Source organism: Lactuca saligna, chromosome 7 (genome assembly GCF_052625555.1).
Source record: "Lactuca saligna cultivar CGN05327 chromosome 7, ASM5262555v1, whole genome shotgun sequence".
In the NCBI taxonomy this organism is placed as follows: domain Eukaryota; kingdom Viridiplantae; phylum Streptophyta; class Magnoliopsida; order Asterales; family Asteraceae; genus Lactuca; species Lactuca saligna.
In genome coordinates this window covers 3429426-3454443 of record NC_136423.1, presented here as the reverse complement: position 1 = coordinate 3454443, position 25018 = coordinate 3429426, and the positions used below count along the sequence as shown (strand labels likewise).

The 25018-nt window shown below is 31.9% G+C and overlaps 1 protein-coding gene across 1 annotated transcript; it reads left to right on the top strand.

Moving 5' to 3' along the window:
* Nucleotides 1-13909: 13909 nt before the first annotated feature.
* Nucleotides 13910-18039, top strand: LOC145005327 (uncharacterized). The gene is made up of 3 exons (XM_078964406.1): nucleotides 13910-14060; nucleotides 15658-15733; nucleotides 17375-18039. Exons 1-3 carry the CDS (start codon nucleotides 14055-14057, stop codon nucleotides 17824-17826), a joined length of 534 nt encoding a protein of 177 aa, XP_078820532.1. The 5' UTR covers nucleotides 13910-14054; the 3' UTR covers nucleotides 17827-18039.
* The last annotated feature ends 6979 nt before the right edge of the window (nucleotides 18040-25018 follow it).

Here is a 25018-nt window from a genome sequence, read left to right as displayed (position 1 = left end):
TATTTTTACATTTTTTCTATTTTTTAGCTGTGTTTAACAGTTTTGACCTGTTTTAAACAATTTTGAGTTGTATTTAGCTGTTTTTTTATGTGTTCTTTAGTTGTTTTTAATAGTTTTGACATGCGTTTAACGTTTTGAGGTGTTTGTAACTGTTTTGTAGATGTTTTTAACTGTTTTGTGAATGTTTTTAGCTGTTTTTAACAGTTATGAGCTGTTTTTAATAGCATTTTGCTTTTTTAAATTGTTATTAATTGTGTTTTGCTATTTTCAATAGGTATTGGGGTGTGTACCCAAGTGGGTTGCAACAATTTGAGGCTAGATATAAAAATCAAGCATTCAGTGTAGATATTAGGAAAAAAAACTCGTAGTTGTAAAGGATGGCAGCTTTCTGGAATACCTTGTTTGCATGTTGTTGCAACATTGGCCCATTTGAACATAAGTATCGAATAATATGTATCTTTGTGGTATAAATCAGATATGCTTCTTAATGCTTATAGGTACAACATACAACCTGTCAATGGTAGTGCCATGTGGCCTAATACTGATTATACACCACCTCTACCACCCAAAAAAAGACATATGCCTAGGAGACCAACCATCAAAAGAAAGAAGGATGCAAGTGAAAGAGAGGATAGGCCTGGGAAGCAACATGTGAGTAGACAAGGATTAGTTATCAGATGTAGCATATACAAGCAAAAGGGGCACAACAAAAAAAACTTGTCACAACTCTTTTCCGAATGAAGGTTCATTAAGTAAAGCAGAAAAAAAAAGCAATGTGCAAGAAAGAAAACTAAAGTTGATGGTGTATGTGATCAAGGGATTCAACCTCCAAGGTATTATGTTGACCAATTTCATAGTACACAACAAACAATGGCACAAAATGAGGCCAAAGGTCTTAATATTCATCATGCTATGATTTTGGAAAAATTAAGGAAATCTGAAGCTAATATGCTTAGATGATATGTAGGTGCTTCTTGCAGATTATGAGCATGTGAATTAATGTTCTAATCTTTTGTTAAGTTATTGTAGACAAACTGTCTCATCTTTTGTTAAGCTTAATGTAGAAAAACTATCTCATAATTTGTTAAGCCTTTTGTAAACAACTTGATACTTTCACATGCAATTACATGTTGGTTATAAATGTTTGGTTATGCAAGCTAATGTATGGTTATCCGACTTAGTTCTACATTTGTTGTTACAACTAAGCAAAAGAAACACCAAGAAACACTCATGAGACTATCCCAAGGTCAAGATTGTCCAAAAGCAAAATTAATTGTAGCAAAACAGAAACAATTTATATTCTCAGCTTACTTGAAACAAATTGATTCAAACTACAACATCACGATACATACTTCTTCTAAATTGTACACATACACTGCTATTAAATTGACACAGAACATCAACATTTTACTTGACACAAAACATCAATACACCTACAATGACAAAAGCCATAACATACCAACTACCTTTTCATATCCTAGACTTCTACACAAACAATTGAATCTTAAACTCTTTAGTCTTCTCTTTATATTTCTGCAGTTTTAACTTGTATCGTCTGATCTCCTCCTCCATTTCTTCAAGCATCGGTTCTTGTTTCTTCATCGTTTCCTCTTGAGCAAGAGCTTTCTATGAACAGTGTATAAAAGTCGACGATACCAAGCTGACAACTCCCGATCAACCCACTCAAAAAACTTGCAGCTTGGCTCTAACGTTTAGAAATAAATAAAATACATGGAACAAAATAAGCATAAATTATAAACACTTACATGAGAACAACAATTCAGATTCTAAACACTTAACAAAACAATTAGGGCAAACATCAAATCTCCTACCTGGATTCTCTTGGTCTAGCTTGTTCGTCTTTTTGATTGCTTCCTACAAGAACACGTCCCTCCTTCCTTAGAGGAGTATTGATCCCCCAGATTGGAGCTCTTAGAAGAAGATGCAGACATGGAGAGGTAGATTTGAGAGGATATTTGAACGTCGATCCTCATATCTTTATATTAGAATGCCCTAATTTGATGTTGACATGTAATGCCAGCTAGGATGATGACATGTTATGCCAATTTGGAACAAAATTAACCACCCGATCAAGTTTTTGGGCTGTTATCGGTTACGGTGACCATAGCGGAAAAAAATATAAAGTTCAATGACCATTTAGAGCTTATATAAAGTATAATGATCAAAATAGCACAGTCAGAAGGTCAAGATACTTTGGGTTGGTTATGTGTTTATGTTTATCTGTTTCATGTGTCGACATATTGTGGTGAGGTTGAGGTGGTCCTGCTTTGTGATGAAGGTCAAGATACTCTGGGCGGTCCGAATAAGCTGTGGGCGTTACGAGGCGGTCCAATCATGCCAAAGACCCTTAGAGCGGTCTAGATAGGCTGTATGACTTGCGAGACGATCCAGTCCGACCGAAGACTCATATTTGCATGTTATTGTTTGATATGTTGTGTGATCTTACTTGGGGGAACTCATTAAATTTTGATTTACAGTTTCAGTTTATTGTTTCAGGTACTTCATATGATTGTGGGAAAGCGAATGTTTAATCGTGCACATCTTCATATTTTCATGATATTGGTTTTTGAGACACTCTGATATGAATTTACTTTTGAAACAATAATTTTTCATGTAAACAATTATGGATAATGAGTTGTTAAAAAATTGTGATTTTTGGAGTGTTACACTTTAGTTTGCAATAATTTCATGTTTGGTCTCTTTCTTTTGTTTTGTACTCAGATTGTCCCTATAGTTGTTTTCGTTTCGTTTTTCGTCCATAGCATAAGTGAAAAGACCATGTTGCAAAACAAAAGATAGAGACCAAAGATGAAATTTTTACAAACCATATTGATGATTTCAGTAATTTGCTCGAAAATAGAATAGTTTAAAATTCTGAAAATTTAAAGTATTTTTGGATTTTTTTAGTAAAAAAAATCTCTATGAGAACTATTTAATATATAAGTAGATGTTGAGAAAGACTGTTAGTATATATATATATATATATATATATATATATATATATATATATATATATATATATATATATATATATATATATATATATATATATATAAAAGGTATTTTAGTAATAAATATGACATGATCCACTTCTAAGTAGGATTATTTACCCACTAAAAATGATTTTTTTTAACCCTAACTTCAAATAGGAAAAGCAACACCGGATACCGTTGTGTTAAAAACCATTTGCCCACTAAAAAGAATTATTTACCCACTAAAAAGGACTGTCTCCTCCACTGCCATTAATGGCTTGATTTTGTTTCGTAAGTTGCATAAAATGGTTTCAAAATATATTAATTAGTAAAAAGATAAAATATTTTACAATTCTATGCGTCTATCCCTCAACATAACCTAAATGGACCCGTTTTTGTATAAGAGGATTGAATTAATATTAAAAAAAATGTTACATTTACTTTAAAGTATATTAAAAAAAAAACCATTGGTGTAGGATGCGTATTCTAAATGCATAGGCGGTACCAAACATAAATGGACAATGGAATGATGTAAAAGGAAATAGACCTAAACAACACCATCCATAAGTTTGTAAAGTATAAGAAAGCATCACCAAATTATACATTTTACAGGAAATAACTAAATAAATTAAATAAAATTAAAGAAAAAATATGAGTTGGATACATGCAAAAGCATGTAAAGATTCCCCCAACCAATTTGGATCGTGGGACCTAACCCTCTGTACTTGTTTTCTCACAAAGGTTTCATTTTACAATCGAGTACGTTTATAACATTTGAATATATATATATATATATATATATATATATATATATATATATATATATATATATATATATATATATATATATATATATATATATATATATATATCTCGAAAGAAAGTACCCACTTGATTTTTTTTGAACAACAAAATTATATGACACACTTTCAACAAGGGAAGAGCACCAACACAAACATTGGCCCCTAAGCTCGACATTCCTAGTTTATCTCCCATTCTCGGTATTATCTTGCAGTTGGATATTTTATGACCACTAATAAATGTGTATAAATAATGTTGTCATTAATATTATATTATCATGGAAATTATATAAAAGTGTTGATGGACCGATTTTATTAATAAATAAAGATATACACTTGTCATGTTTATCTTGTCGGTTGAGTTTCCGATTTAACCCAGGACCTCCTAAATCTCTAATATCTCTCACATCCAGTTATATCTTCATCTATATAAATACGTGATGAGATGCAGATTTACAATACACGAAAGACACATGAAAAATTCGTTTAGGGTTTGCTGAGGGATTTTAGAAAGAGTTCTTGAGATCAACTGGAAAACTCATCTTGTACTTTAAATCTGATAATCAAGCAGATATGTAATCGTTCTTTATTGTTTAAGTTTTCTTTTAATCAGATTCGAGATTAAAGACGCAAAGTTTATGCTTCCGCGTTTATGCTTTTGGTTATAAAAAGAACAACAATTGGTATCACAGTTTACTTGAATCTGTTACTAGAGTTTTTTTTTTTTTTTTTTTTTGGTCGAGTTAAGAAGTCTTGATTCTTGAATCGGTCTTTAGTGAAAGCATACATGTTTTTCCCCAATTAAGTCGGAATTGATTTTGTTTTGTTATTTGCCTTTTATTTTAATTTTTGACCGGCACGAGAGAACATAGGTCAGACCAAGATGAAAGTGTATTAATTTTTGTTTATTATTATTTTTTATTTTTATTTTTTTTACTTCCACGAAACCATGATTTTAAATGTTATTCGTATTTTCATCCAAATGTATCATTGGATGTAGTTTTTGTCTATATACATGATAACATGCATATTTATTTTTGTTTTTTGGGTTTTGTCTATGAATTATACCACTCTTAACTAATTTTGTCTCATGGACTCGAAGAGTGTATCAATGGAAGAAACTATTATATGTTTTTTCCTATAATATATATGTCTATTTCACTCTCCTATCGAATAAACATGTATGTGGTGATAAACATGTGGTGATTTTTTTTGTTCCATGTGATTAATAAGTCAATCCAAAGAGGGACTTGTTAATTGGCATGATTTATTGTCAATGTTTATCTCTAAAACAATGATATCTTTTGCAAGTTAGTATTACTGTCCAAAGATTTGATATTAATGTTGTGTTGATACCTTGTAACGATGTCATAAATTGTATTTATTGATTGCAGTTTATGGATTAATGAGCATAAAGATAGATTTGCTTATGTTTGAGTTATGGTATTATATCTATTAACATTGATCACATTTATGATTCATGTACTCAATGAGATTAACTTTAAGTAATGGAATGAAGAAATTATGTTAGTTCTCAATTGCATGGATATTGACCTTGCATTTTGGATATAGCAACTTTAATTGAGGATGTTGAGTTTGGGGAGAAACAATGTTAAAACATTGTCGTTAAGGAGGAATCAATCTTGATTTCTATTATTGCTTTCGATAATATGCAGATTATGAATCAGCGATCGACAATCTCCAATTCAGAATACTTAAACTCAACAACCTCAACTTTGGATTCTATGTGTGGTTCCAATGTTTCATCATAAATTTATTATCTCTTTTGGCTTTGAGATAAATAAAGTAGATGATTTCGCGTATCACATATTAAGTGGGACTAAATTTATCTTTCTGGTTTTGGGTTGATATCTATGCAACCCAAGTTTGGATCATAAGAAAGCAGCCAAATGGATTTTGAGATATCTATATATAACAAATGACTATATGCTCAACTATAGGAAATCAAATGTTTTGGAGATCATTTTTTATTAAGAATCCGATTTTATTAGATGCCAAAATGGTTACCGATCCATATCGGGATACTTTTACATTTTAGCATGATGAGTCATTTCATGGAATAGACTTTGGTAGCTTCTTCTATAATGACATCAGAATTTGTTGCATGGAATATGGTTGCGGAGATTTGTCACGAGGCTACACATTATTAGTATTGAAAGACCATTAAAGTTGTGATGATAAGTCAACAATATTATATTTTAACAACATAAGTTTTATTAAGTCAAAGCATATTGAAATCAAGTTTCCTTCTGTTAATACAATAGTGCAATATATATATATATATATATATATATATATATATATATACACACACACACACACACACACATATGAACAAACTCCATAAAAGCGGATCCGCTCATAAAGGGATTACCTCCCTAGGTCTTTCATGAGCATACTACACACGTTGGTGTGATATTTGATTTTAGTAGGAGTTTTATAGTGTTTTATGTGTTGTTTAAACAAAAATTATTTTTTTCTGTATAGAATTAAGAATTCAGTTAACTCCATCATTAGTTGCACTTATTTGAAGTTTGATCTCTATTAAAAAGGAACTCGTTGGAAATTTATTTAGATTTTAAAATTACACATCATGTTAAACCTATGTCGTTAGTCATATATGTATATGTGACCATTGATGGTTCAGTTGTGTAAATTGTAACGAAGACCGCTTTGATCCTATACTTGTATGATTAGTGGACGAAATTGTTTAAGGCTACCAATACTATGATAACATTCATTAAAATGCTTATTCAACTATATACACATTTATGCATTCGTGGTCCCACTAATAAATGTATATAAATAATTTTGTCATTAATTTTATATTATTATGAAAATTATATAAAATTGTTGATGGACCGATTTTATTAATAGATAAAGATATACACTTATAACGTTTATCTTGTGGGTTGAATTCCCAATTTGACTCAGGATCTCCTAAATCCCTAATATCTCTCACATTCGGTTGTATCTCCATTTATATAAATACGTGATGAGAAACAAATTTACAATACACAAAAGACACATGAAAAATTCCTTTAGGGTTTGTTGAGGGATTTTAGAGAGAGTTCTTGAGATCAATTGGAAAACTCATCTTGTACTTTAGATCTTAGAATCAAGCAAATACGAAATCGTTCTTTATTGTTTAAGTTTTCTTTTAATCATATTTGAGATTAAAGATCCAAAGTTTATGCTTCCGCATTTATGTTTTTGGTTATCAAAAGAACCAACACTTGCTACCACCATGGTCGGTTCGTTGATTTTAAGGGCCGTATACTAAGAAGAAAAATGGGGGCCTAAATACAATTTTTTAATATATATAAGGAAAACAAATTTAAGATGACGAATTATTGTTAAGGAAAACTTAAAACTAAATAAATGAATTAAAAAGAAACATATGAAATTTTATAAAAAGTTCAAAAGCTAATTATGTAACTTTTGTAAACTGATTTATTAAACATATTAGAATGAGGGGTTGATTATGAAATATATAGCATAAAGAAATTGCCAAATTTGTAACTTGGAATTTAAAACATCCAAAAATGCTAGGAAAAAGCATCCAAACCATGTTGATTTTGAATAAAGGAGGCGCATTTGCCAACTGGGCTACCCAAACTTTGTACACTATCTTGAATAAATTCATATATATTTAGTTACTAAATATATAATTTAATTAAAATTCGGGCCCTATTTTTTTTCTGGGCCCTGTGCGACTGCCCATCTTGCCCACTCAAAATCGGGCCTGTCTATCACTCTCTTTCTTCTCCCTCTTTTCTTCTCACTCCCTAACCATGACAAAAGTTTTCTCCATCCTTAGTAGGCTAAGGTTAGGGTTGAGCAAAAACCGAACCGATAAAATAAAAACCGCAAATACCGCAACCGAAAAACCGAAAACGATGCAATAACCGATGTTGCGAATTTTAATATTTTGAAAAACCGAATATATTGGCTCGGTGCGGTTTTTATCTAGAAATCGGACCACCAAAAGCAAACCGTACCACAAGCTTATTAACAATAAAATAAATCGTTAATTTATATTATACAGTTATACATATTATTTAAAAAACTAATAAATTCGAATTTATAGGTATAGTATAGATTGAACTTGACAATGATTAGTAATTAGGTATTAGGTTTAATATGTAAGTTTGTTACTCATTCGAAGGAACAAACAAGTTACGATTATTATCTAGGATGAAGAGATAACGTATGGAGTCATTATACAGCCCTGTTTAGTTGATGATTCCGGGATGCAATCATCCTAAGGGGGAGATAATTGTAACACCCGCAGATCCGGGATAGTCAATTTAGAGACGATGAGCATCAAAAATGAGTTTTTTGATTAAAAGATAATTTATAAGGATTAATCTTAACCAAGTCTTAGTATATGTTATAAGGGTTCCGTACATATAAAGAACGCCGAAATCCGAGTTATAACGAAGAAGTTATGGCCCGTCGAAATTTTACGGCAAAACCGGCACGGCACCGGGAGACGTAAATAGTGAACTTACGATAGAAGACTTTTTAGCCTTAGTAATCTAAAAAAAAGTCATAGAATATGTTAAACTGAGAGCGTCCATAAAAAGAACGCCCAAATCTGATTTCGTATGAGGAAGTTATGATTTTTCTAAGATTTAGCATAACAGTGCACAGCCCGGAAATTCAAATTTTAGACCGGTCGATTTTCAGCCAAAATAATCTAAACGATAAATGAAGATATCGTTAATAGGAGTTAAACGATAAAAAGAAGTAAAAAATGAGAATTAACTGACTGCATCTAAATGAAGAGATAATTATCTAGGATTATTATCTAGGATTATTATAATCGTAACAAACAAGTTACGATTATTATCTAGGATGAAGAGATAACGTATGGAGTCATTATATAGCCCTGTTTAGTTGATGATTCCGGGATGCAATCATCCTAAGGGGGAGATAATTGTAACACCCGCAGATCCGGGCTAGTCAATTTAGAGACGATGAGCATCAAAAATAAGTTTTTTGATTAAAAGATAATTTATAAGGATTAATCTTAACCAAGTCTTAGTATATGTTATAAGGGTTCTGTACATATAAAGAACGCCGAAATCCGAGTTATAACGAAGAAGTTATGGTCCGTCGAAATTTTACGGCAAAACCGACACGGCACCGAGAGACGTAAATAGTGAATTTACGATAGAGGACTTTTTAGCCTTAGTAATCTAAAAAAAAAAGTCATAGAATATGTTAAACTGAGAGCGTCCATAAAAAGAACGCCCAAATCTGATTTCGTATGAGGAAGTTATGATTTTTCTAAAATTTAGCCGGAAATTCAAATTTTAGACCGGTCGATTTTCAGTCAAAATAATCTAAACGATAATTGAAGATATCGTTAATAGGAGTTAAACGATAAAAAGAAGTAAAAAATGAGAATTAACTGACTACGTCTAAATGAAAGTTGTAGTACTCATAAATACCAACGTGTGGATATAAAGAACGTCAAAAATAGAGTTCGTATGAATGAGTTACAAATTATAATAGCATATTTACGTATTAAAATCAAGTATAAATCATATATACGTACACACACACATATACACACACACACACACATATATATATATATATATATATATATATATATATATATATATATATATATATATATATATATATATATATATATATACAAATGTATATATCATTAGAAAGGTATCGACGATGCGGTTATTATAAGACTAGTGTTGAGTACTTTCGACATTAGTTTAGTACAAATATCGTTAAATCTATTTAAAATAGTATTATGAATGGGTGTTTAGTCAAGTATATAACTATAAGGTCATTAAGTAATTATGGAGGGTAGTTTTTGTAAATTCAATTACTATAAATAAGAGGCTTGAGCTCTCATATTTCTTGCACCATTCTCTTGATTCAAGAGTCTTTCTCTTCTTTTCCCCCGAGCATTTCGGTCCCTCGTTATTCGACTTTTCTTTCGGTAGTTTTAGTATAGTAAGGTGAGCGTTGAAGCGCTTCGGCGATGAAGTTCTACCCCTGCAGAGCTCGACTCCTAGCTAAAACCTCCTTGTAAGTAAGTTATGCTTACCCTATTTTAATATACCTTATATTTAAAATTAGTATTGTTATTATGAACTTATAATAGACTTATATAAGTGTCGTTATAATATCTTTATAACTATTCGCGGTTCGAGGAATCTTGTTTAAAAGGTCTCATAGGGTTGTTGGATTTCAGAAGTGTTATATGCCAAAATGGTCCTGCCCTACGGTGTTTTATGTCTGGCCCCTGCCTGTACATAGTGGTTGGAAAGTATTGTTTAAATACTTATATAATAATAATAATAAGACTAATAATTAGTCACGCTAAATATTAGACTAAAATCTAGTGGTAATAATATTAGGTTTCGTCGAAGGAAATTATTTTAAAGTAAACTAAGCGTTGTCCGAGTACCGAGTCACCACCTTATCAAGTGAGTGCATTTTCCCTTTCATGAACATGATTTTAATACAAATATTGATTGAATTATTAATTATATGTTTATGTGCGAGTTAATTGATGTTGCTAGAAATATGTTTAAAAAACATACCTGATTATATATGATGATTTAGGATAAAGAGTAAACCTAAATTGATTATGAGGAATATTTGGTTGTATTTTCTTACGAGTACGAGTGAGTTATACTCAGAGAATAAAACTTTAGTATATGTCATTGATCCGGGAGCATGAATTAGACATAGTCATTGTCCCTAGTCCGAGAGTATGGATTGAACATAGTCAACTGTCATTAATCCGAGAATATGGATTAAGACATAGTCAGTTGTCCTTAGTCCGGGAGTATGGATTAAGACATAGTCAGTCGTCCTCAGTCCGGAAGTATGGATAGGACATAGTCATTCGTCATTAATCTGAGAGAATGGATTTACACATAGACACTTGTCCCTAATCCGAGAGTATGGAATGGGCACAATTATTGATCCGAGAGCATGAATTAGATCCGAGAGTATGGGCTAAGTAACAGGTAAAATTTAAGGTCCGAGAGTATGGATAGTCTCGTTGTAAGGATTAACGGGGTGGGGTAAGAGTTACTAATATATACATGGTGAAATTGTATATTTGGTGAGTTCTAAATTATATATATGATATAACATTGTGGGATCAAAATCTCCATGTACTCACCAGGTTTCCCAACCTGACCCACTCAAGCTTATTTGTATCACAGGTGTCGATACGAAGTTATATTACACTGAGAGATTAAATAAATGGAGATCACTAGTATAAATGAACGTAAGTTCTATTTATGCTTATGTTTCTGTATTGACGATGACATCCCAGATGTTTTAAAATGAATAAAAATACATTTCTTCGGAAATGTTCTCATAACGTATTTATCATGTTTTACTGGGAACAAATTCCACAACATTTTCACTAAAAGAGGTACTCTGATTTTTATAAAACATAAACAAAATCAGTCTTTTCTGGCCGTGAAAATGGGGATGTCACAGTTGGTATCAGAGCATTAGTTTAAGCGAACTAGGAATATGGATTTGTTTCCAGACTTAAACTTAGAATGCTAAGAAATGATTAGGAGGAGTGTGTCTAATAAAATTTAGGTAATACACCTGAATAGACACAAACACTAGCTTATTTAGGGAAAATACCTAACATGCTTTTATGTGATAAACGATTTATGATATGCATTATATGATAGGATCTATGGTCTGTTGCTGACCGGATCTGGAAACTTTATGTGTTCAGGTTTCTAAACGTTTAATTACGGTATTAGAACTGTCATATAACTTTTCGGAGTGATAGGGAGATTTACACGTCGACCATAAATAAAATCTTTCCTATCTTAATTCTCGTCGTTACATATCGAACGTCTGAATTGGTGTATAGATCGAAATGGCAAGAACCCTAAGTGGAGTCGGGAATGCGAACAGGCGATGATCCAAATGATGTTGGATCGTCAAATGGAGGAAACCATACGTTTGCTTCAACAGAATCGAGAGGAAGCTACAATACCAATCAAGCAACCCGAACTGAATGATGGGCAGTCAGAAGGAGGGAACTACAGTGGGAACGTTGGTCAAGCCAACCCACCAATAGTTCGACCAAACAATCAAGATGACGGAGACGAGAGGAACGGATGCAAGTACAAGGATTTTCTAACTTGCAAGCCATCGACTTTCACTGGAAAGGAAGATCCGATCGTAGTTATGGATTGGATCTTAAAGATGGAGTTGGCTTTTATGACGTGTGGTTGCAGAGGCAAAGTACATACCACATTTGTAGTGCGCCAGTTCAGAGGAGGCGCGGTTCGTTGGTGGAACACTCTGGGGAAGACTTTAAGCCCCAATGATCCCCTGCAACTGACGTGGGCGGAGTTTTTGGTGCAGTTCAAACGCAAGTACTGCTCGACCCAAAACCTGCTAGAGCTAGAAAACCAATTCCTAACCCTGAAGAAAGGAAGCATGTCTATTGATGAGTACACCAACAACTTCACAGAGAAAATGGAGTTTGCCTTGCGTCTTGTCCCAGACGAGCTAATAAAAGTCGATAAGTACGCAAAGGAACTTCCCTGGGAGTATGCAGTGCCGGTACGTCAGGCACCTACTCTAGAGGCAACTATCTGGGCTGCTAAGTTTGTTGAATATATGATCAAGGGAAGAGCCGCCAGCAAGGTTGAAGTTGGCAATAAGATAAAGTTTGAAGGATCCACAAGGTACGATGAGAAGAGAAAATTCTCAAAGTCTGGAGAAAGAGAACAATGGTGTGACAAGTGCAGAAGGAAGCACATTGGGAGATGCTCTAAAGAGATGACCTACTTCAAAAATGCGGGAAAACTGGTCATTATGACAGCGAATGCACAACCAACTAAAAATGATGTCAAACAGTTGTATGTTGCACATGAAGCTAAACATGGCTTCCAGGAATGCTTGGCATCATTGATTGTACACATTGGGAGTAGGCTCCCAATGCATGGCGAGGTCAATTCACACGAGGTGATCATGGTGTGTCGACTGTTATACTAGAGGTCGTTGTTTCACATGACCTATAGTTTTGGCATGCATTCTTTGGTATGGTGGGGTCAAACAACGACCTGAATGTGCTTGGAACGTATCCGATATTTAATGATATTTTGCAGGGTAAAGCACCAAACATGTCGTTCGTTGTGAATGAACATCAATATAATTATGGGTATTATCTTGGTGATGAGATATATCCAGAGTACGCTACATTATCAAGTCGTACTCATTTACGGCCGATGAAAAACGAAAATTATTCAAGTCAGCACAATAATCAACAAGGAAGGATGTGGAACGGGAGTTTGGGGTCCTCAAACAAAAGTGACACATTATCTCCGACACGGTCATGAGATAGGGAAAATTTGACGAATGTGTTGACTTGTGTTATTTTACATAACATGATAATAGAAAAAGAGGGTAGGACTATTTGTATGTATACTCCGGAAGATATGTTTAATTCACCTCCAGTAATACAAATCGGCAGCCCGACATATTTCACAAGACTTTTGGAAATACAAAACAATGAAAGACAACACGATCTACGTTATGATTTGACTGGACATATATTGCAAAGGCAATTCCAACAACACGATGACAATGACGACGACGATGATGAGGACACGGATGACAAAAACGGAGTCAGTGGCGACGCGAACAACAATAACGACGAGTAATATTTTCTATGTTTTTTTAGTAATTTAGGTTTTAAATGTTTATGTTTTTTTAAGTAATTTAGATTTTAAAATTTTGTTTTTTAAATTAATGTAAAATGTTTTTAATTAATATTTATGTTTTTATTTTTGTTTAATAATTATTTTATACTTTATTCTAATGCAACAGATATTAAAAAAAGAAAAAGAAAAATAATTTAGAATAATAACCATTTCCAATATCGATTTGGTAGTGAATTTGTAATGAAGTTGAGATCGCTCTTTCGATAGATTGAACCCCTAGCCTTACTTCCTTCTAAGTTCTTAATTCTTGAATTTGACTATTTGTTTCCTCCTACAAGATCAAAACAGCATTTTATTAATTCTCTTTCCTACACTGCAAATTTTTGTTTTTATATTCCTCCACCCATATCTTCTCTTATTTCAATAAAGCTTATTTATATATTACACTTTACCTTCTCCTCTCTTTCATATCTCTCACTCTCTTGGTTCCAACTCCAATCGCAATTCTCTCAACTCAGAGGACCCAATTCAAAAACATCCACATGAAGGTTGGATTCTATTCTCAAAGATATATCTAATGCATTTCTTCTTTTCTTTTTATGTTTCGAAGATTCTGTAATCCTTTTGGGTTATTCTTTTGTTTTCAGAAACAGTTTCCAAATGGGTTATTTGTACATATGAAATATTCGATTCCACTCTCAGAATGAATCTAACTCATTTCACTGTTTTTAAAGTTCTATTCTCTTCTGTTCATGTTTCCATGAATCTATGTTTCTATTTGGAGTTCTACGGTTTGAAAAACAGAGTCCAAATACGTTTTTTTGCTTCCTGAAATGAATCCGATTGTTTGCAAAGTACTCTGTTTTTTCTTTGTGTTTCTGTATTATTTTTTTCAAAAGCAGATTCTAAATGGTTCTTTTTTCTTTTCTTTTAAAAGCACTACATGAATCTGAATCTTTCTTCATTCCCATGTTTTCATAAAAGTTATTTTGTTCTTCATGCAGAGTCCAAGATTCTATAAATCTACTGTTCTTTTTGTTTTCAAATAAAATAATTTCAAATTGAGATCTCGTTTTATATGAAACCCATATGAATCTTATATTAAAAAAGACAGTGCACAAATGGGCCTCTGCTTCAAATGCACTACATGAATCCGATTCACTCTTCGTTCCCTTGTTTTCAAGATTTTTTTTTTAATGAAGTGTCCAAGACTGTACTTTTTCTTTCGATTTTCCCATTTCTAAAACAGATTTGAGTGTAAAAATTATGTTTCTAGAAAACCCACTTCAAGTTTGGATTCGTTTGATTCTAAAAATTGAAGCAACGCCTTCCTCTGTTTCGAAGAAAAAAAAATCTTTTTTGATTGATTTTTGCCTATTAAAAAACGAATTTTAAATGCGATTTACGTTCTTATTTCACTTTTGTACTTATTATTCTGCTTATAGAAAATGTTGACCCACCTTTAGTTTGCTCTATTTTAACATTTTGCGCATTCCAGCATAAGAACATTTTCTTGATCTCATATGCACTTTCAATACAAAAGGTTATAATTACGATTACGTTTTGAAATTATATGAATCGTTAGATCATTAGATCTCATAGGATCTTGTGTGTACGTTTGTGCGAATTTTATATATGTTCTCACCTCCCTATAATTAGTCACTCAATGGTCATCAATCCCTAAAAGTACCATGTAAATAAGTAATAATGATGTAATGAATGTACTTTATTTGTTGCTAATTTATTTGTACAATAGGAACTCTTACATGGGTCCCCCCTAATCTTATGGAAAGATACTTTTAGAATGAACATCATTAAACTTATAGGGATTTAAAGTTAAACATGGCACTTCGATGCACAAAAGCGAAATCTTGCATACGTATGTGTGTCAATTTTTATAAATATATGAAGTTGAATGGTAGATTTCGAATGAATTTTGAAACAATTACAATTATTGTAGACAAGAACTACTAGTTTACGACTGAACTTGTAATATGAAAAATTCGGACATTCCTTTCTTTTCTTCTTAACAGTTTGATTATATAGTAAGCTTATTTTTATTTTCTATAATATAAATACATCAAATAAATGATATTTGACTATGGGTTTGATCGATATTTACTTGAAATTGTATTGGATTTTCAGAAATTTATATTGAAGTTAGACTTGAATGACGAAAAAGACAAGAGGAAAGCTATGAAGACGGTTGCAGCATTTTCAGGTATCGGATTTTAATTATTGTATATGTAGTTTTCGTCATATATTCATCATCATATACCAAAAAAATGCTTAAATGCGTAAATTCAGGCAATTTTTAATAATTATTTTGCAATGAAACTATCACTACTGTAGTAAGTATAACTACATGTTTAAATTAAAACCACTAGTATGATAACTAAATAAATTGTCATTTTAATTTTTATATGAAAACAAAACCTTAATATTTTCTAATAGCATAAAAAGAAAAAACGAAAGAAAAAGGTAATGCAAACTTTCATAATAATGATCTGCATATCCGATTCTGTTTTGGTTTTAGCAATTGTTTTTATTTTTTTTTTATTTTTTTTTTTATTTTAGGTAACATACCTTAAAACTACAAATACTATGAAATCTAGAGTATATTTTTATTTCTGTAAAAAGCGGTAAAATCAAATAAACTAGTACGTGTTGCTATTACTTGTCTACTTTACCTAAAATAGAATTGACTTTTAATTCGTTGTTATATTGTACATTTAACTATTTTATATGTAAAAATATTTGGTAGTTAAATAAAATAACTTTTCTATAAACCCATATTTAGATGCAAATAATATAACTTTCATATAATAAAATAAAATAAAAGTAAAAAAGAAGCAAAGTTGTGAATGATTTCTATCTGTTTGTGTTCCACAAGGCAAAGATGATTCACTTCATATCTCAAATAATTCAAAAAAAATATTTGTCCTTTTGTTTAATGAATTTTCCTTTTTCTTTTACTCCACTAAAACTTGTCCTTTTTCATCTATCCATGTAATATCCAGTTGTACTATATGCATTATTAATAGTACATGTTTTTTCTAAATGTTGTAATAATAAAGCAACGGGTGGAAGAAAATGACACTTGATAAATTGTACCACCAAAAATGATGTGGCTAAATAATGTCCCATTTGGCATTCACCTTTTTAGAATTTACTGATTATACCTATATAACTTTATATTATTTTCAAATTTTAATTTGCTATATGTTTTAATGTAAACTCAAAAAATCTAATTATTTAGACCCTTAATTTAGAAAATCAAAATCTAATTTTTTTTATTTGCTTTATATTTTCTTTTACTAATTTTACTTTTTTTTTTTCAATATTGAACTTCAAAAATAGGTTAATATATGAATTTACGGGTATAGGTTAGGGAAGTGTCTGGATGTTTTGTGGTCCATAATAAGTGACTCATATGATGGCGGGGACTCATGCTTACGTGTAAAAAAGAATGATTGGTGTTGTTTCCATTTGTAATCAATATGATTTCGACAGTTTTTAAAAACTTATTTTATTAAAACAAGATAAATACATGAGATAATATGAGAATTGATAGAATTAGCTAGGTGCTTTTTGTTTGTTCCTCATCCATATCAAATTGATTGGGATGATTGCTTGAAAGAGGAAATATTATGTCCAATTCTTTTTGGCCATACATATATTTTGGAAATTATCAAAGTTGCAATATCAGGTTAATTGCCTTTATCATGTCATATATAGGAAACCAAACATCATACGTTTCAACCTCTTCAACATGTCACATGAGTAATGGACTCTTTTAACATCCATGAAAACACACATTTCAACTTAAAAACGTAATCATAAACATGAATATGATTTGTAGGGATTGACTCGATCACCATAAACATGAAAGAGAAGAACCTGACAATCGTTGGCACGGTTGATCCAATAAGTGCCGTTAGTAAGCTCAGGAAACTCTGGCCAACGTATTTAATATCTGTGGGACCCGCTAAAGAGCCTGAGCCCGAAAAGAAAGAGGAGCCGAAAAAAGAAGAAGAAAAGAAAGATGAGCCAAAGCAAGAGGAAAACAAAGAAGAACCCAAAAAAGAAGAGCCTAAAAAAGAAGAAGCCACAAATGAAGAATCTTCAAAAGAAGAAGCCCCAAAGGAAGAGCCTAAGAAAGAAGAAGCAAAGAAAAGTGTCCCACAAGAGCAATTTGTAGGGATGCTTATGCCCTATAAACCATATTACCCTCCGATGCATACCTATTACAACTATCAACCACCATTACACCATAGCATAGAGGAGAACCCAAATGCATGTGTTATTTGTTGAAATAATTAGTAATTAAGAAAATGTTTTTAAGGGGTTTTCTCCAAATCTTTTGGGTGTAATGTGTCAATATGCATTATCTTGATGCACAATTTAAGGCAAAGATAGCCCGCAAAAAGTGAGAAAACCTTTGTGTATAAAAGTGATATGCTTTTATTAGGCTTTTCATAAAGTTGTACACCATGATAATAAGAAATTTTGTTTATATTTTCCGTATATATATATATATATATATATATATATATATATATATATATATATATATATATATATATATATATATATATATATATATAGAGAGAGAGAGAGAGAGAGAGAGAGAGAGAGACGGTACAAGTCTGGAAAATGTATAATGAAAAGCTAAAGGTCGGTTTGAACATCAAAATTGTCGGCTAAAAAGATAAGAAGATAGAAAGAAATTTTCAATGGATTTATTATTATTATTATTATTATTATTATTATTATTATTATTATTATTATTATTATTATTATTATTATTGGATTTAACAGTATTACTCGATCTTAAATTGAAGATACAGTAGTGTTAGCTTGCGAGTTGCGACAACCACCCATATTGCCAAATCAATAAATAAATAAATATTGCCAATAAACAAAACGTGGGGCATTGTATTAAACTATATAAAACTGCATTGATATTTGTTTTCAAACAGCTAAATTTTATATATAATAACTACATTAATAATTAAGTTTAATAATAAGTAAATAGTTATTATTTTATATAGGATTTTTGTTAGATTTTTTTTAATGGTTTTTCAGATAAGTCATTAGATTTTCTTTTTGCAAGGTTAAGTCAAACAAGATAGATACCTTTCAAATACCCGATTGCTTGTAAAAAATGCATATGGTTTTATACAAATAGTGTGAAATTACATAAAAAATTTCAAATAAATTTTTGAAAAGTGCATAATTTTCATGTATTCTTAAAAGTCATAGGATTTAACCATTCACAATAAAATAAATAAATAAATAAAAATAAAAATTTTAAAAATTTAAAAAAAAAAGAGGAACCTCTAAGAGGGGGGGGGGGGGGGGGGGGGGGGGGGGAGGAGGAGTATTTATCATAAGGTTTTTATGTGTATAATTTTTTTGTTACCTAATTGTGCTTTTTAATATCATTAAATTTAGAAAGTAGAAATCTTACGCGACATACCAATCTATCTAATAAATAAAGATTTTTTTTGTCATATGTCCTCTTCTCCTTCAATTTGTCATATGTCATTTTGTAGTTATTTTGAATTAATTTTTTGTCCACATGTCATTTTATGGGTTTTTCTATTTATTATATTTCACATAATATTTTAATGTAATTATTGCAATAAATTTATTCATAAATGAATATCAATTTCATTAATAGATTTATTTTTTAATTTCAAAATTCTCAAATTAAAATTCATTAGTTTTTTATGTTTATTTGTTTAAATTTAAATGATTAAAAAAACATTTCACTTTTAAAAATTTATTATTTTTTTTCTTATAAATTCAAACTTCTCAACTTTTTAAATCTTCATATTTAACTTTTTTTTTAAATTAACTCATGTAATACGTAAGTCTCACAACTACAACTAGTATATAATATATGGTTGCCAAATGGTTGCAAATTATCGAGAAACTTAATGGTATTCAAAGTTTAGACATAGGACAACTTGTGATGATGAATAAAACTAAAGAGTCAACCGATCATAATTTATATGTTTTAGTTATTGTTGTAATAATCAATTCATAATATTTGATGAATCTACTTTTTCTTATAGTTGCACAAAATATATATATATATATATATATATATATATATATATATATATATATATATATATATATATAATTAATGATAATGATAATCCTAAACAGACTATACAATTTTCTTATAGTTGCACAATAACGTCACAACTTTTATATAATTTTCTTATAAGATAATGATTATCCCAAAAAGACTTTACAAAACAAACAACGGTCGAATGTTTAATAAAACAACGTAAAATCATTTTTTAGATATATAGGAGCGAATGTTTAATAAAACAACATAAAATCATTTTTTAGATATATAGATATAAAACATTACATATGATGTACATAGTTACATATCAACTATAAGCTCTCGACTCATTGAATATCACTAATTTCAATGATTGTAATTCTAAAAAACAAACAAACAAATCAGTGAATAATTAATTAAACCAAACGTATAAAATATTGTTTTAGTAAATCAAATATACATATATCATTCATGATCTAAAATATCGTTTGGTTAATGATTTGCGAGGGTTAGAAAAACTCGAACGTCGCAAAGAAAAAAATTACCAATCAAGTAAGTTTGTTATATGGCACACAATCATTTCACAATGCAAGATATTCAATCATGAAACACTTATTTTCAGATATTTACTTAAGTTTGATTACAAGTTCAACTTTATACGATATGATCTTTCAAAATCACGCAAAAAGAGTGTCGTTTGAACAGGAAAAACATCTATTTTACATACAAAATATATAGCATTATACTACTATTTTCCTATAGCTTTTCCATTCTTTAAACCCAAAAATACAACTCCTAACTTTCCTAGGTAAAGTTACCACCAAATCCCAAAATAGACTACCACCAACGCAACCAACTGTGTCATATGATAATGAATGTAATTGATCATCACCTCAGAAGTAGTTGTCTTGATCTCAGATACTATACCCTCTACTATAAGTCCTTTACACTCTGCTCTAACACTCCTATCTCAAGTTCTTGTGATTAAATCTGATCAAGAGCCTCCTCAATATGATCGTAGGCATGAACTCTCATCTCGTCAATATCCTGTCCTTACACAAGCTTACGAACTCTATAAGTCAGCAATCTAGCATCCCTCCTCAATGACCAAAGATCTTCCTCCATACGATGTATCTTATCTGCATGCCGGGCTATCCATGGAACCAATACAAATATCGCCTTATCGGTCAGTGATCTAGGATGTGATCTCATAATCACCTACCTCATAAACTCCATTGTTATCCTCCTCAATCCACTCATCGATCTGAGGAGTCCATATATGGGTGGGGCAAGATGACAAAATCACATTTCATTGGAACATGTGAAAAATGTGAATGGTTGTTGTACCTAATCCATATGGATGTGTGCGGCCCATTTAGATCCACCACAAGAGATGCTAATCGATACTACGTGACATTTACAGATGTTTATAACATATATGGTTATATCTACTTAATCAAACATAAATCGGAAACCTTTCAAAAGTTCAAAGAGTTTAAGAACGAGGTCAAGAATCAATTAGGCCAGAAGATAAAGATGCTCAGGTCTAAATAGGTGGTGAGTATCTTAGTATCGAGTTCCACAACTATCTCAAGGAATGTATAATCATTTCACAACTAACTCCTCCCAGAACACCACAACTTAATGGTGTGCCTGTGAGACGTAATCAAACCTTATTAGGTATGGTATGTTCCATGATGAGTCGAGCTTCTCTTCCTATTCATTTATGGGTGTTTGCCTTAGAGACAGCCACCCATATCGTGAATCTTGTTCCAACAAAAAAGGTTGCCAAAACACCTCATGAGATGTTGACAAGGAAAGCTCCTTCTCTCGCACATATCAAGGTATAGGGTTGTGAAGCACTCGTATGACAAGAGACACATGAAAAACTTGAACCCATAGTCGAGAAGTGTTATTTCATTGGCTACCCACAGAAGTCCTTTGGATATTTGTTCTACAAACCTAGTGAGAACGTTGTCTTCATAGCTCGAAGAGGATTCTTTTGCACTAGCATGCGCGCGCAAAAGAGAGAGAGAAAGAGAGAGAGAGAGAGAGAGAGAGAGAGAGAGAGAGAGAGCTCATATTCAAAGAGGATAGTAGGATTGCTATTGATCTTAAAGAAACTCAAGAGTCATCCAATGAATGAAGCCCAGAAAACACTAGCACTCAACATGAGGAAGAGGTTCCAGTTGAGCTAGTAGACTACTCATTACCCCTTCGTCATTCTAGTAGGGTTAGCATGTCATTTGAGTTCTATGGTTTCCCTATTACTGCAGATGGCAGCATGTTTGTTAGTAATCATAAACTGGTAAATTTTGATGAAACTACTAACTACAAGGAAGCAATGGTAGGCCTTGAGGCTACTAAACAGAAAGAGGCAATGGACAGTGAGATTCAGTCAATGTATGATAACCAAGTATGGAGCTTGGTTGATCATGTGCCTCGTTGAAAGACAGTCGGGTGCAAATGGATCTTCAAGAAGAAGACCAACATGGATGGGAAGGTACACACCTATAAAGCTAGGTTGGTTGCAAAGGGTTTTACTCAAAATTAATGGATTGACTATGATGAGACCTTTTCACCAGTAACTAAGATAAAGTTTATCAGGATCATGCTTGCCATAGTTGTATTTCATGATTATTAAATTTGGCAGATGGGCATTAAAACCACTTTCCTTAATGGGAAACTATTTGAGGACATCTATATGAGTCAGCCAGAGGGTTTTGTGCATACCAAGTTTCCTGATAGGGTGTTTAAGCTTGAGAAATCCATTTATGGATTAAAACAAACATCTCGCAGTTAGAATCTTTGATTCCATGAAAAAGTCAAAGATTTTGGGTTCTCTAGGAGCAAAGATGACTTTGTTGTATATGTTAAAGCTAGTGGGAGATAGTGACTTTCCTAGTCATGTATGTTAATGACATACTCCTTATAGGAAACGATATTCCAACCTTTCAAGAAGTTAAGTCTTGGATTGGGAAGTGTTTTGCTATGAAGGATCTGGGGGAAGCGTCTTATATTCTAGGAATAAGGATTCATCGGGATAGAAAGAATCATCTTATTGGTCTTAGCCAGAGTACATATCTAGATAAAATACTGAAGTGTTTCAGTATGGAGAATTTAAAGAAAGGGGAATTGACCATTCATAGTACTATCAAGTTAAGTAAGACTCAAAGTCCAAGTACCGATGAAGAAATAGTTGGCATGAGTCGAGTCTCGTATGCTTCGATTATAGGATCGATCATGTATGCAATGATATGTACTCCCCCTGATGTGTCTTACGCTTTGAGCATGGTTAGTCGGTTTCAGGGAAATCCTGGTAGAGCCCATTAGATTGTGGTGAAGAATATCTTAAGTATCTATGAAAAACGAAAGACATGTTTCTAGTTCTTGGCGGCAGTGATACTTTAAGAGTGACTGGTTATAGTGACAGCAGTTTATAAACAGACCAAAACAACTTTTTTTCGCATTTTGGTTGAGTATTCTTACTAGATGGAGAAACAGTTACATGGAAAATTTTCAAACAAGACACAATGGTTGATTCCACATGTGAGTCTGAATATATTGCAACGAGTGAAGCATCAAAGGAAGTGGCTTGGCTGAAGAACTTTATCGTATATCTCGTATTCGTTCCAACTATTAAAGAACCTACAAAACTGTTTTGTGATAATGAAGGTGCAGTTGTTTTAACAAAAGAACCAAAGGATCATAGTAGATCCAACATATCGAAAGAAAGTACAATTAAATTCAACATCGGGTAGAATAAGGACACCTTATGGTGAAGAGAGTATCATCAGATAATAATGTTACAGATCCTTTCATAAAGGCTCTGAGCAGAGTCAAACACTACCAGCATGCTAAGAACATAGGCCTAAGAGACAATATTAATTTTAGTAGTTAGGTGATATGTTTTAAACTTGTAACGAAATAAATGTAATTGATTTGGTGAATAAATAATAGAGAATTATTTATAAGTAGTGTATTGGCTTATTCAATTATTTATTCTTGTGTTTCTTTTTGCATGTTTACACTTCCTGAGTAATTTGAATTATTCAAACTTTCACAGTCGTTCATACTATTGGAAGTAAGTAGTGAACTAAGACTATCATAATTGATTGTAGATTGTCGATTGAGGTGAATACATTGAAATTTGAGTTGCTACAATATTCATGAGTACTTTGAAAATAAGGAATTTAAGTATTGGATCAATCCATGCTTAGAGATTACTTAACATCTACTAATATTGTCATGAATAATTCTAAGCAGAGATACCTTTGTTGGATTAGTGTCTAAGTCCATAACTATTTTGGTATGTACTTGACCCGATGGTGCATGGTCCTTTTGGGTTGCCTTCACCAAAGCAACTTGATTGGAGAAATGAATAAAGAGAGAGAGGATAATATGATTTATTAATATGTTATAAGAATAATATATTAAAGGAGAAATCATATTTGTTTAATTAATATTGGTCAATAATTAATTAAGAATTAGTTTTGTGATCAAATGTAATTAATTAAACTAGAGGGGCTGAATTGTAATTATGTGATAGTTACAAAATAAGGTAAGGATTATCTTATATATATGGTGAACGAATTTGAGGTGTAAATCCCTTAGAATTCGAGTATGATAAGGATTCAAGGATTATCTTATTGGTTGCTTAATGGATAATCAACTAGATAAGGATAATGACTGAAACCCTATCTCTACACCTATATAAACACCCCTAGGGCCATGAATTCGTGTATCCCTTCCCAAGAGGTCCTAGATACGAATTCTAACCTCTCACCTCTCTCCTTATACCTTCTCCACTTGCTTATGGTGTTTGTGAGCCATTAGAGGAGTGACACTTGTGACTCTAAGCCTTCCAAAGTCAATACAAGGAGATTTGGGATTGTTATTGCTACATAACAATCAAGGTAACACTATAAACTTATTCTCATGTTAATATGATTACTTGTATGCTAGAATTAGGGTTTATAGTCTTGGATTCAAAGCATGTACAATAGAGAAACCTAGATCTAAGCATTAGGGTTTGTATGAGCACATAGGATGTCTTATGACCAAAACCCAACAACCTTAACATCTACTAATCTTAAAGCAGAGACATGTAGTTCATAATTTACATATCAATTATGCATTGGTTGACTCACATGCATTTCGTAACTGAACGTTATAAAGGGTTATTTCATGTGTGATTTGATATGTACTTGTATGACTACATAGTCAAATCAATTTGTTTCTTTTGCCCTAACGGGAAAAGTGATATCATTGGGCCCCTCGATGATTTGATGTTAATTATATAGTGTTGGGCCCAGCCAGGGTAATTGATGTGTTCAATTTGAAGTCCAATTAAGTCTTTACAAATCGTGAAATCGAGAAATAAAATCTTGGACAGTGAGATTGATTATGATCCATGTCTTA

Bases quoted from the DNA above. Each gene is read 5' to 3' on its own strand.
- LOC145005327 (XM_078964406.1), top strand. The intron at 15,734-17,374 runs GTATCGGATTTT...TATGATTTGTAG, and splicing joins GACGGTTGCAGCATTTTCAG to GGATTGACTCGATCACCATA.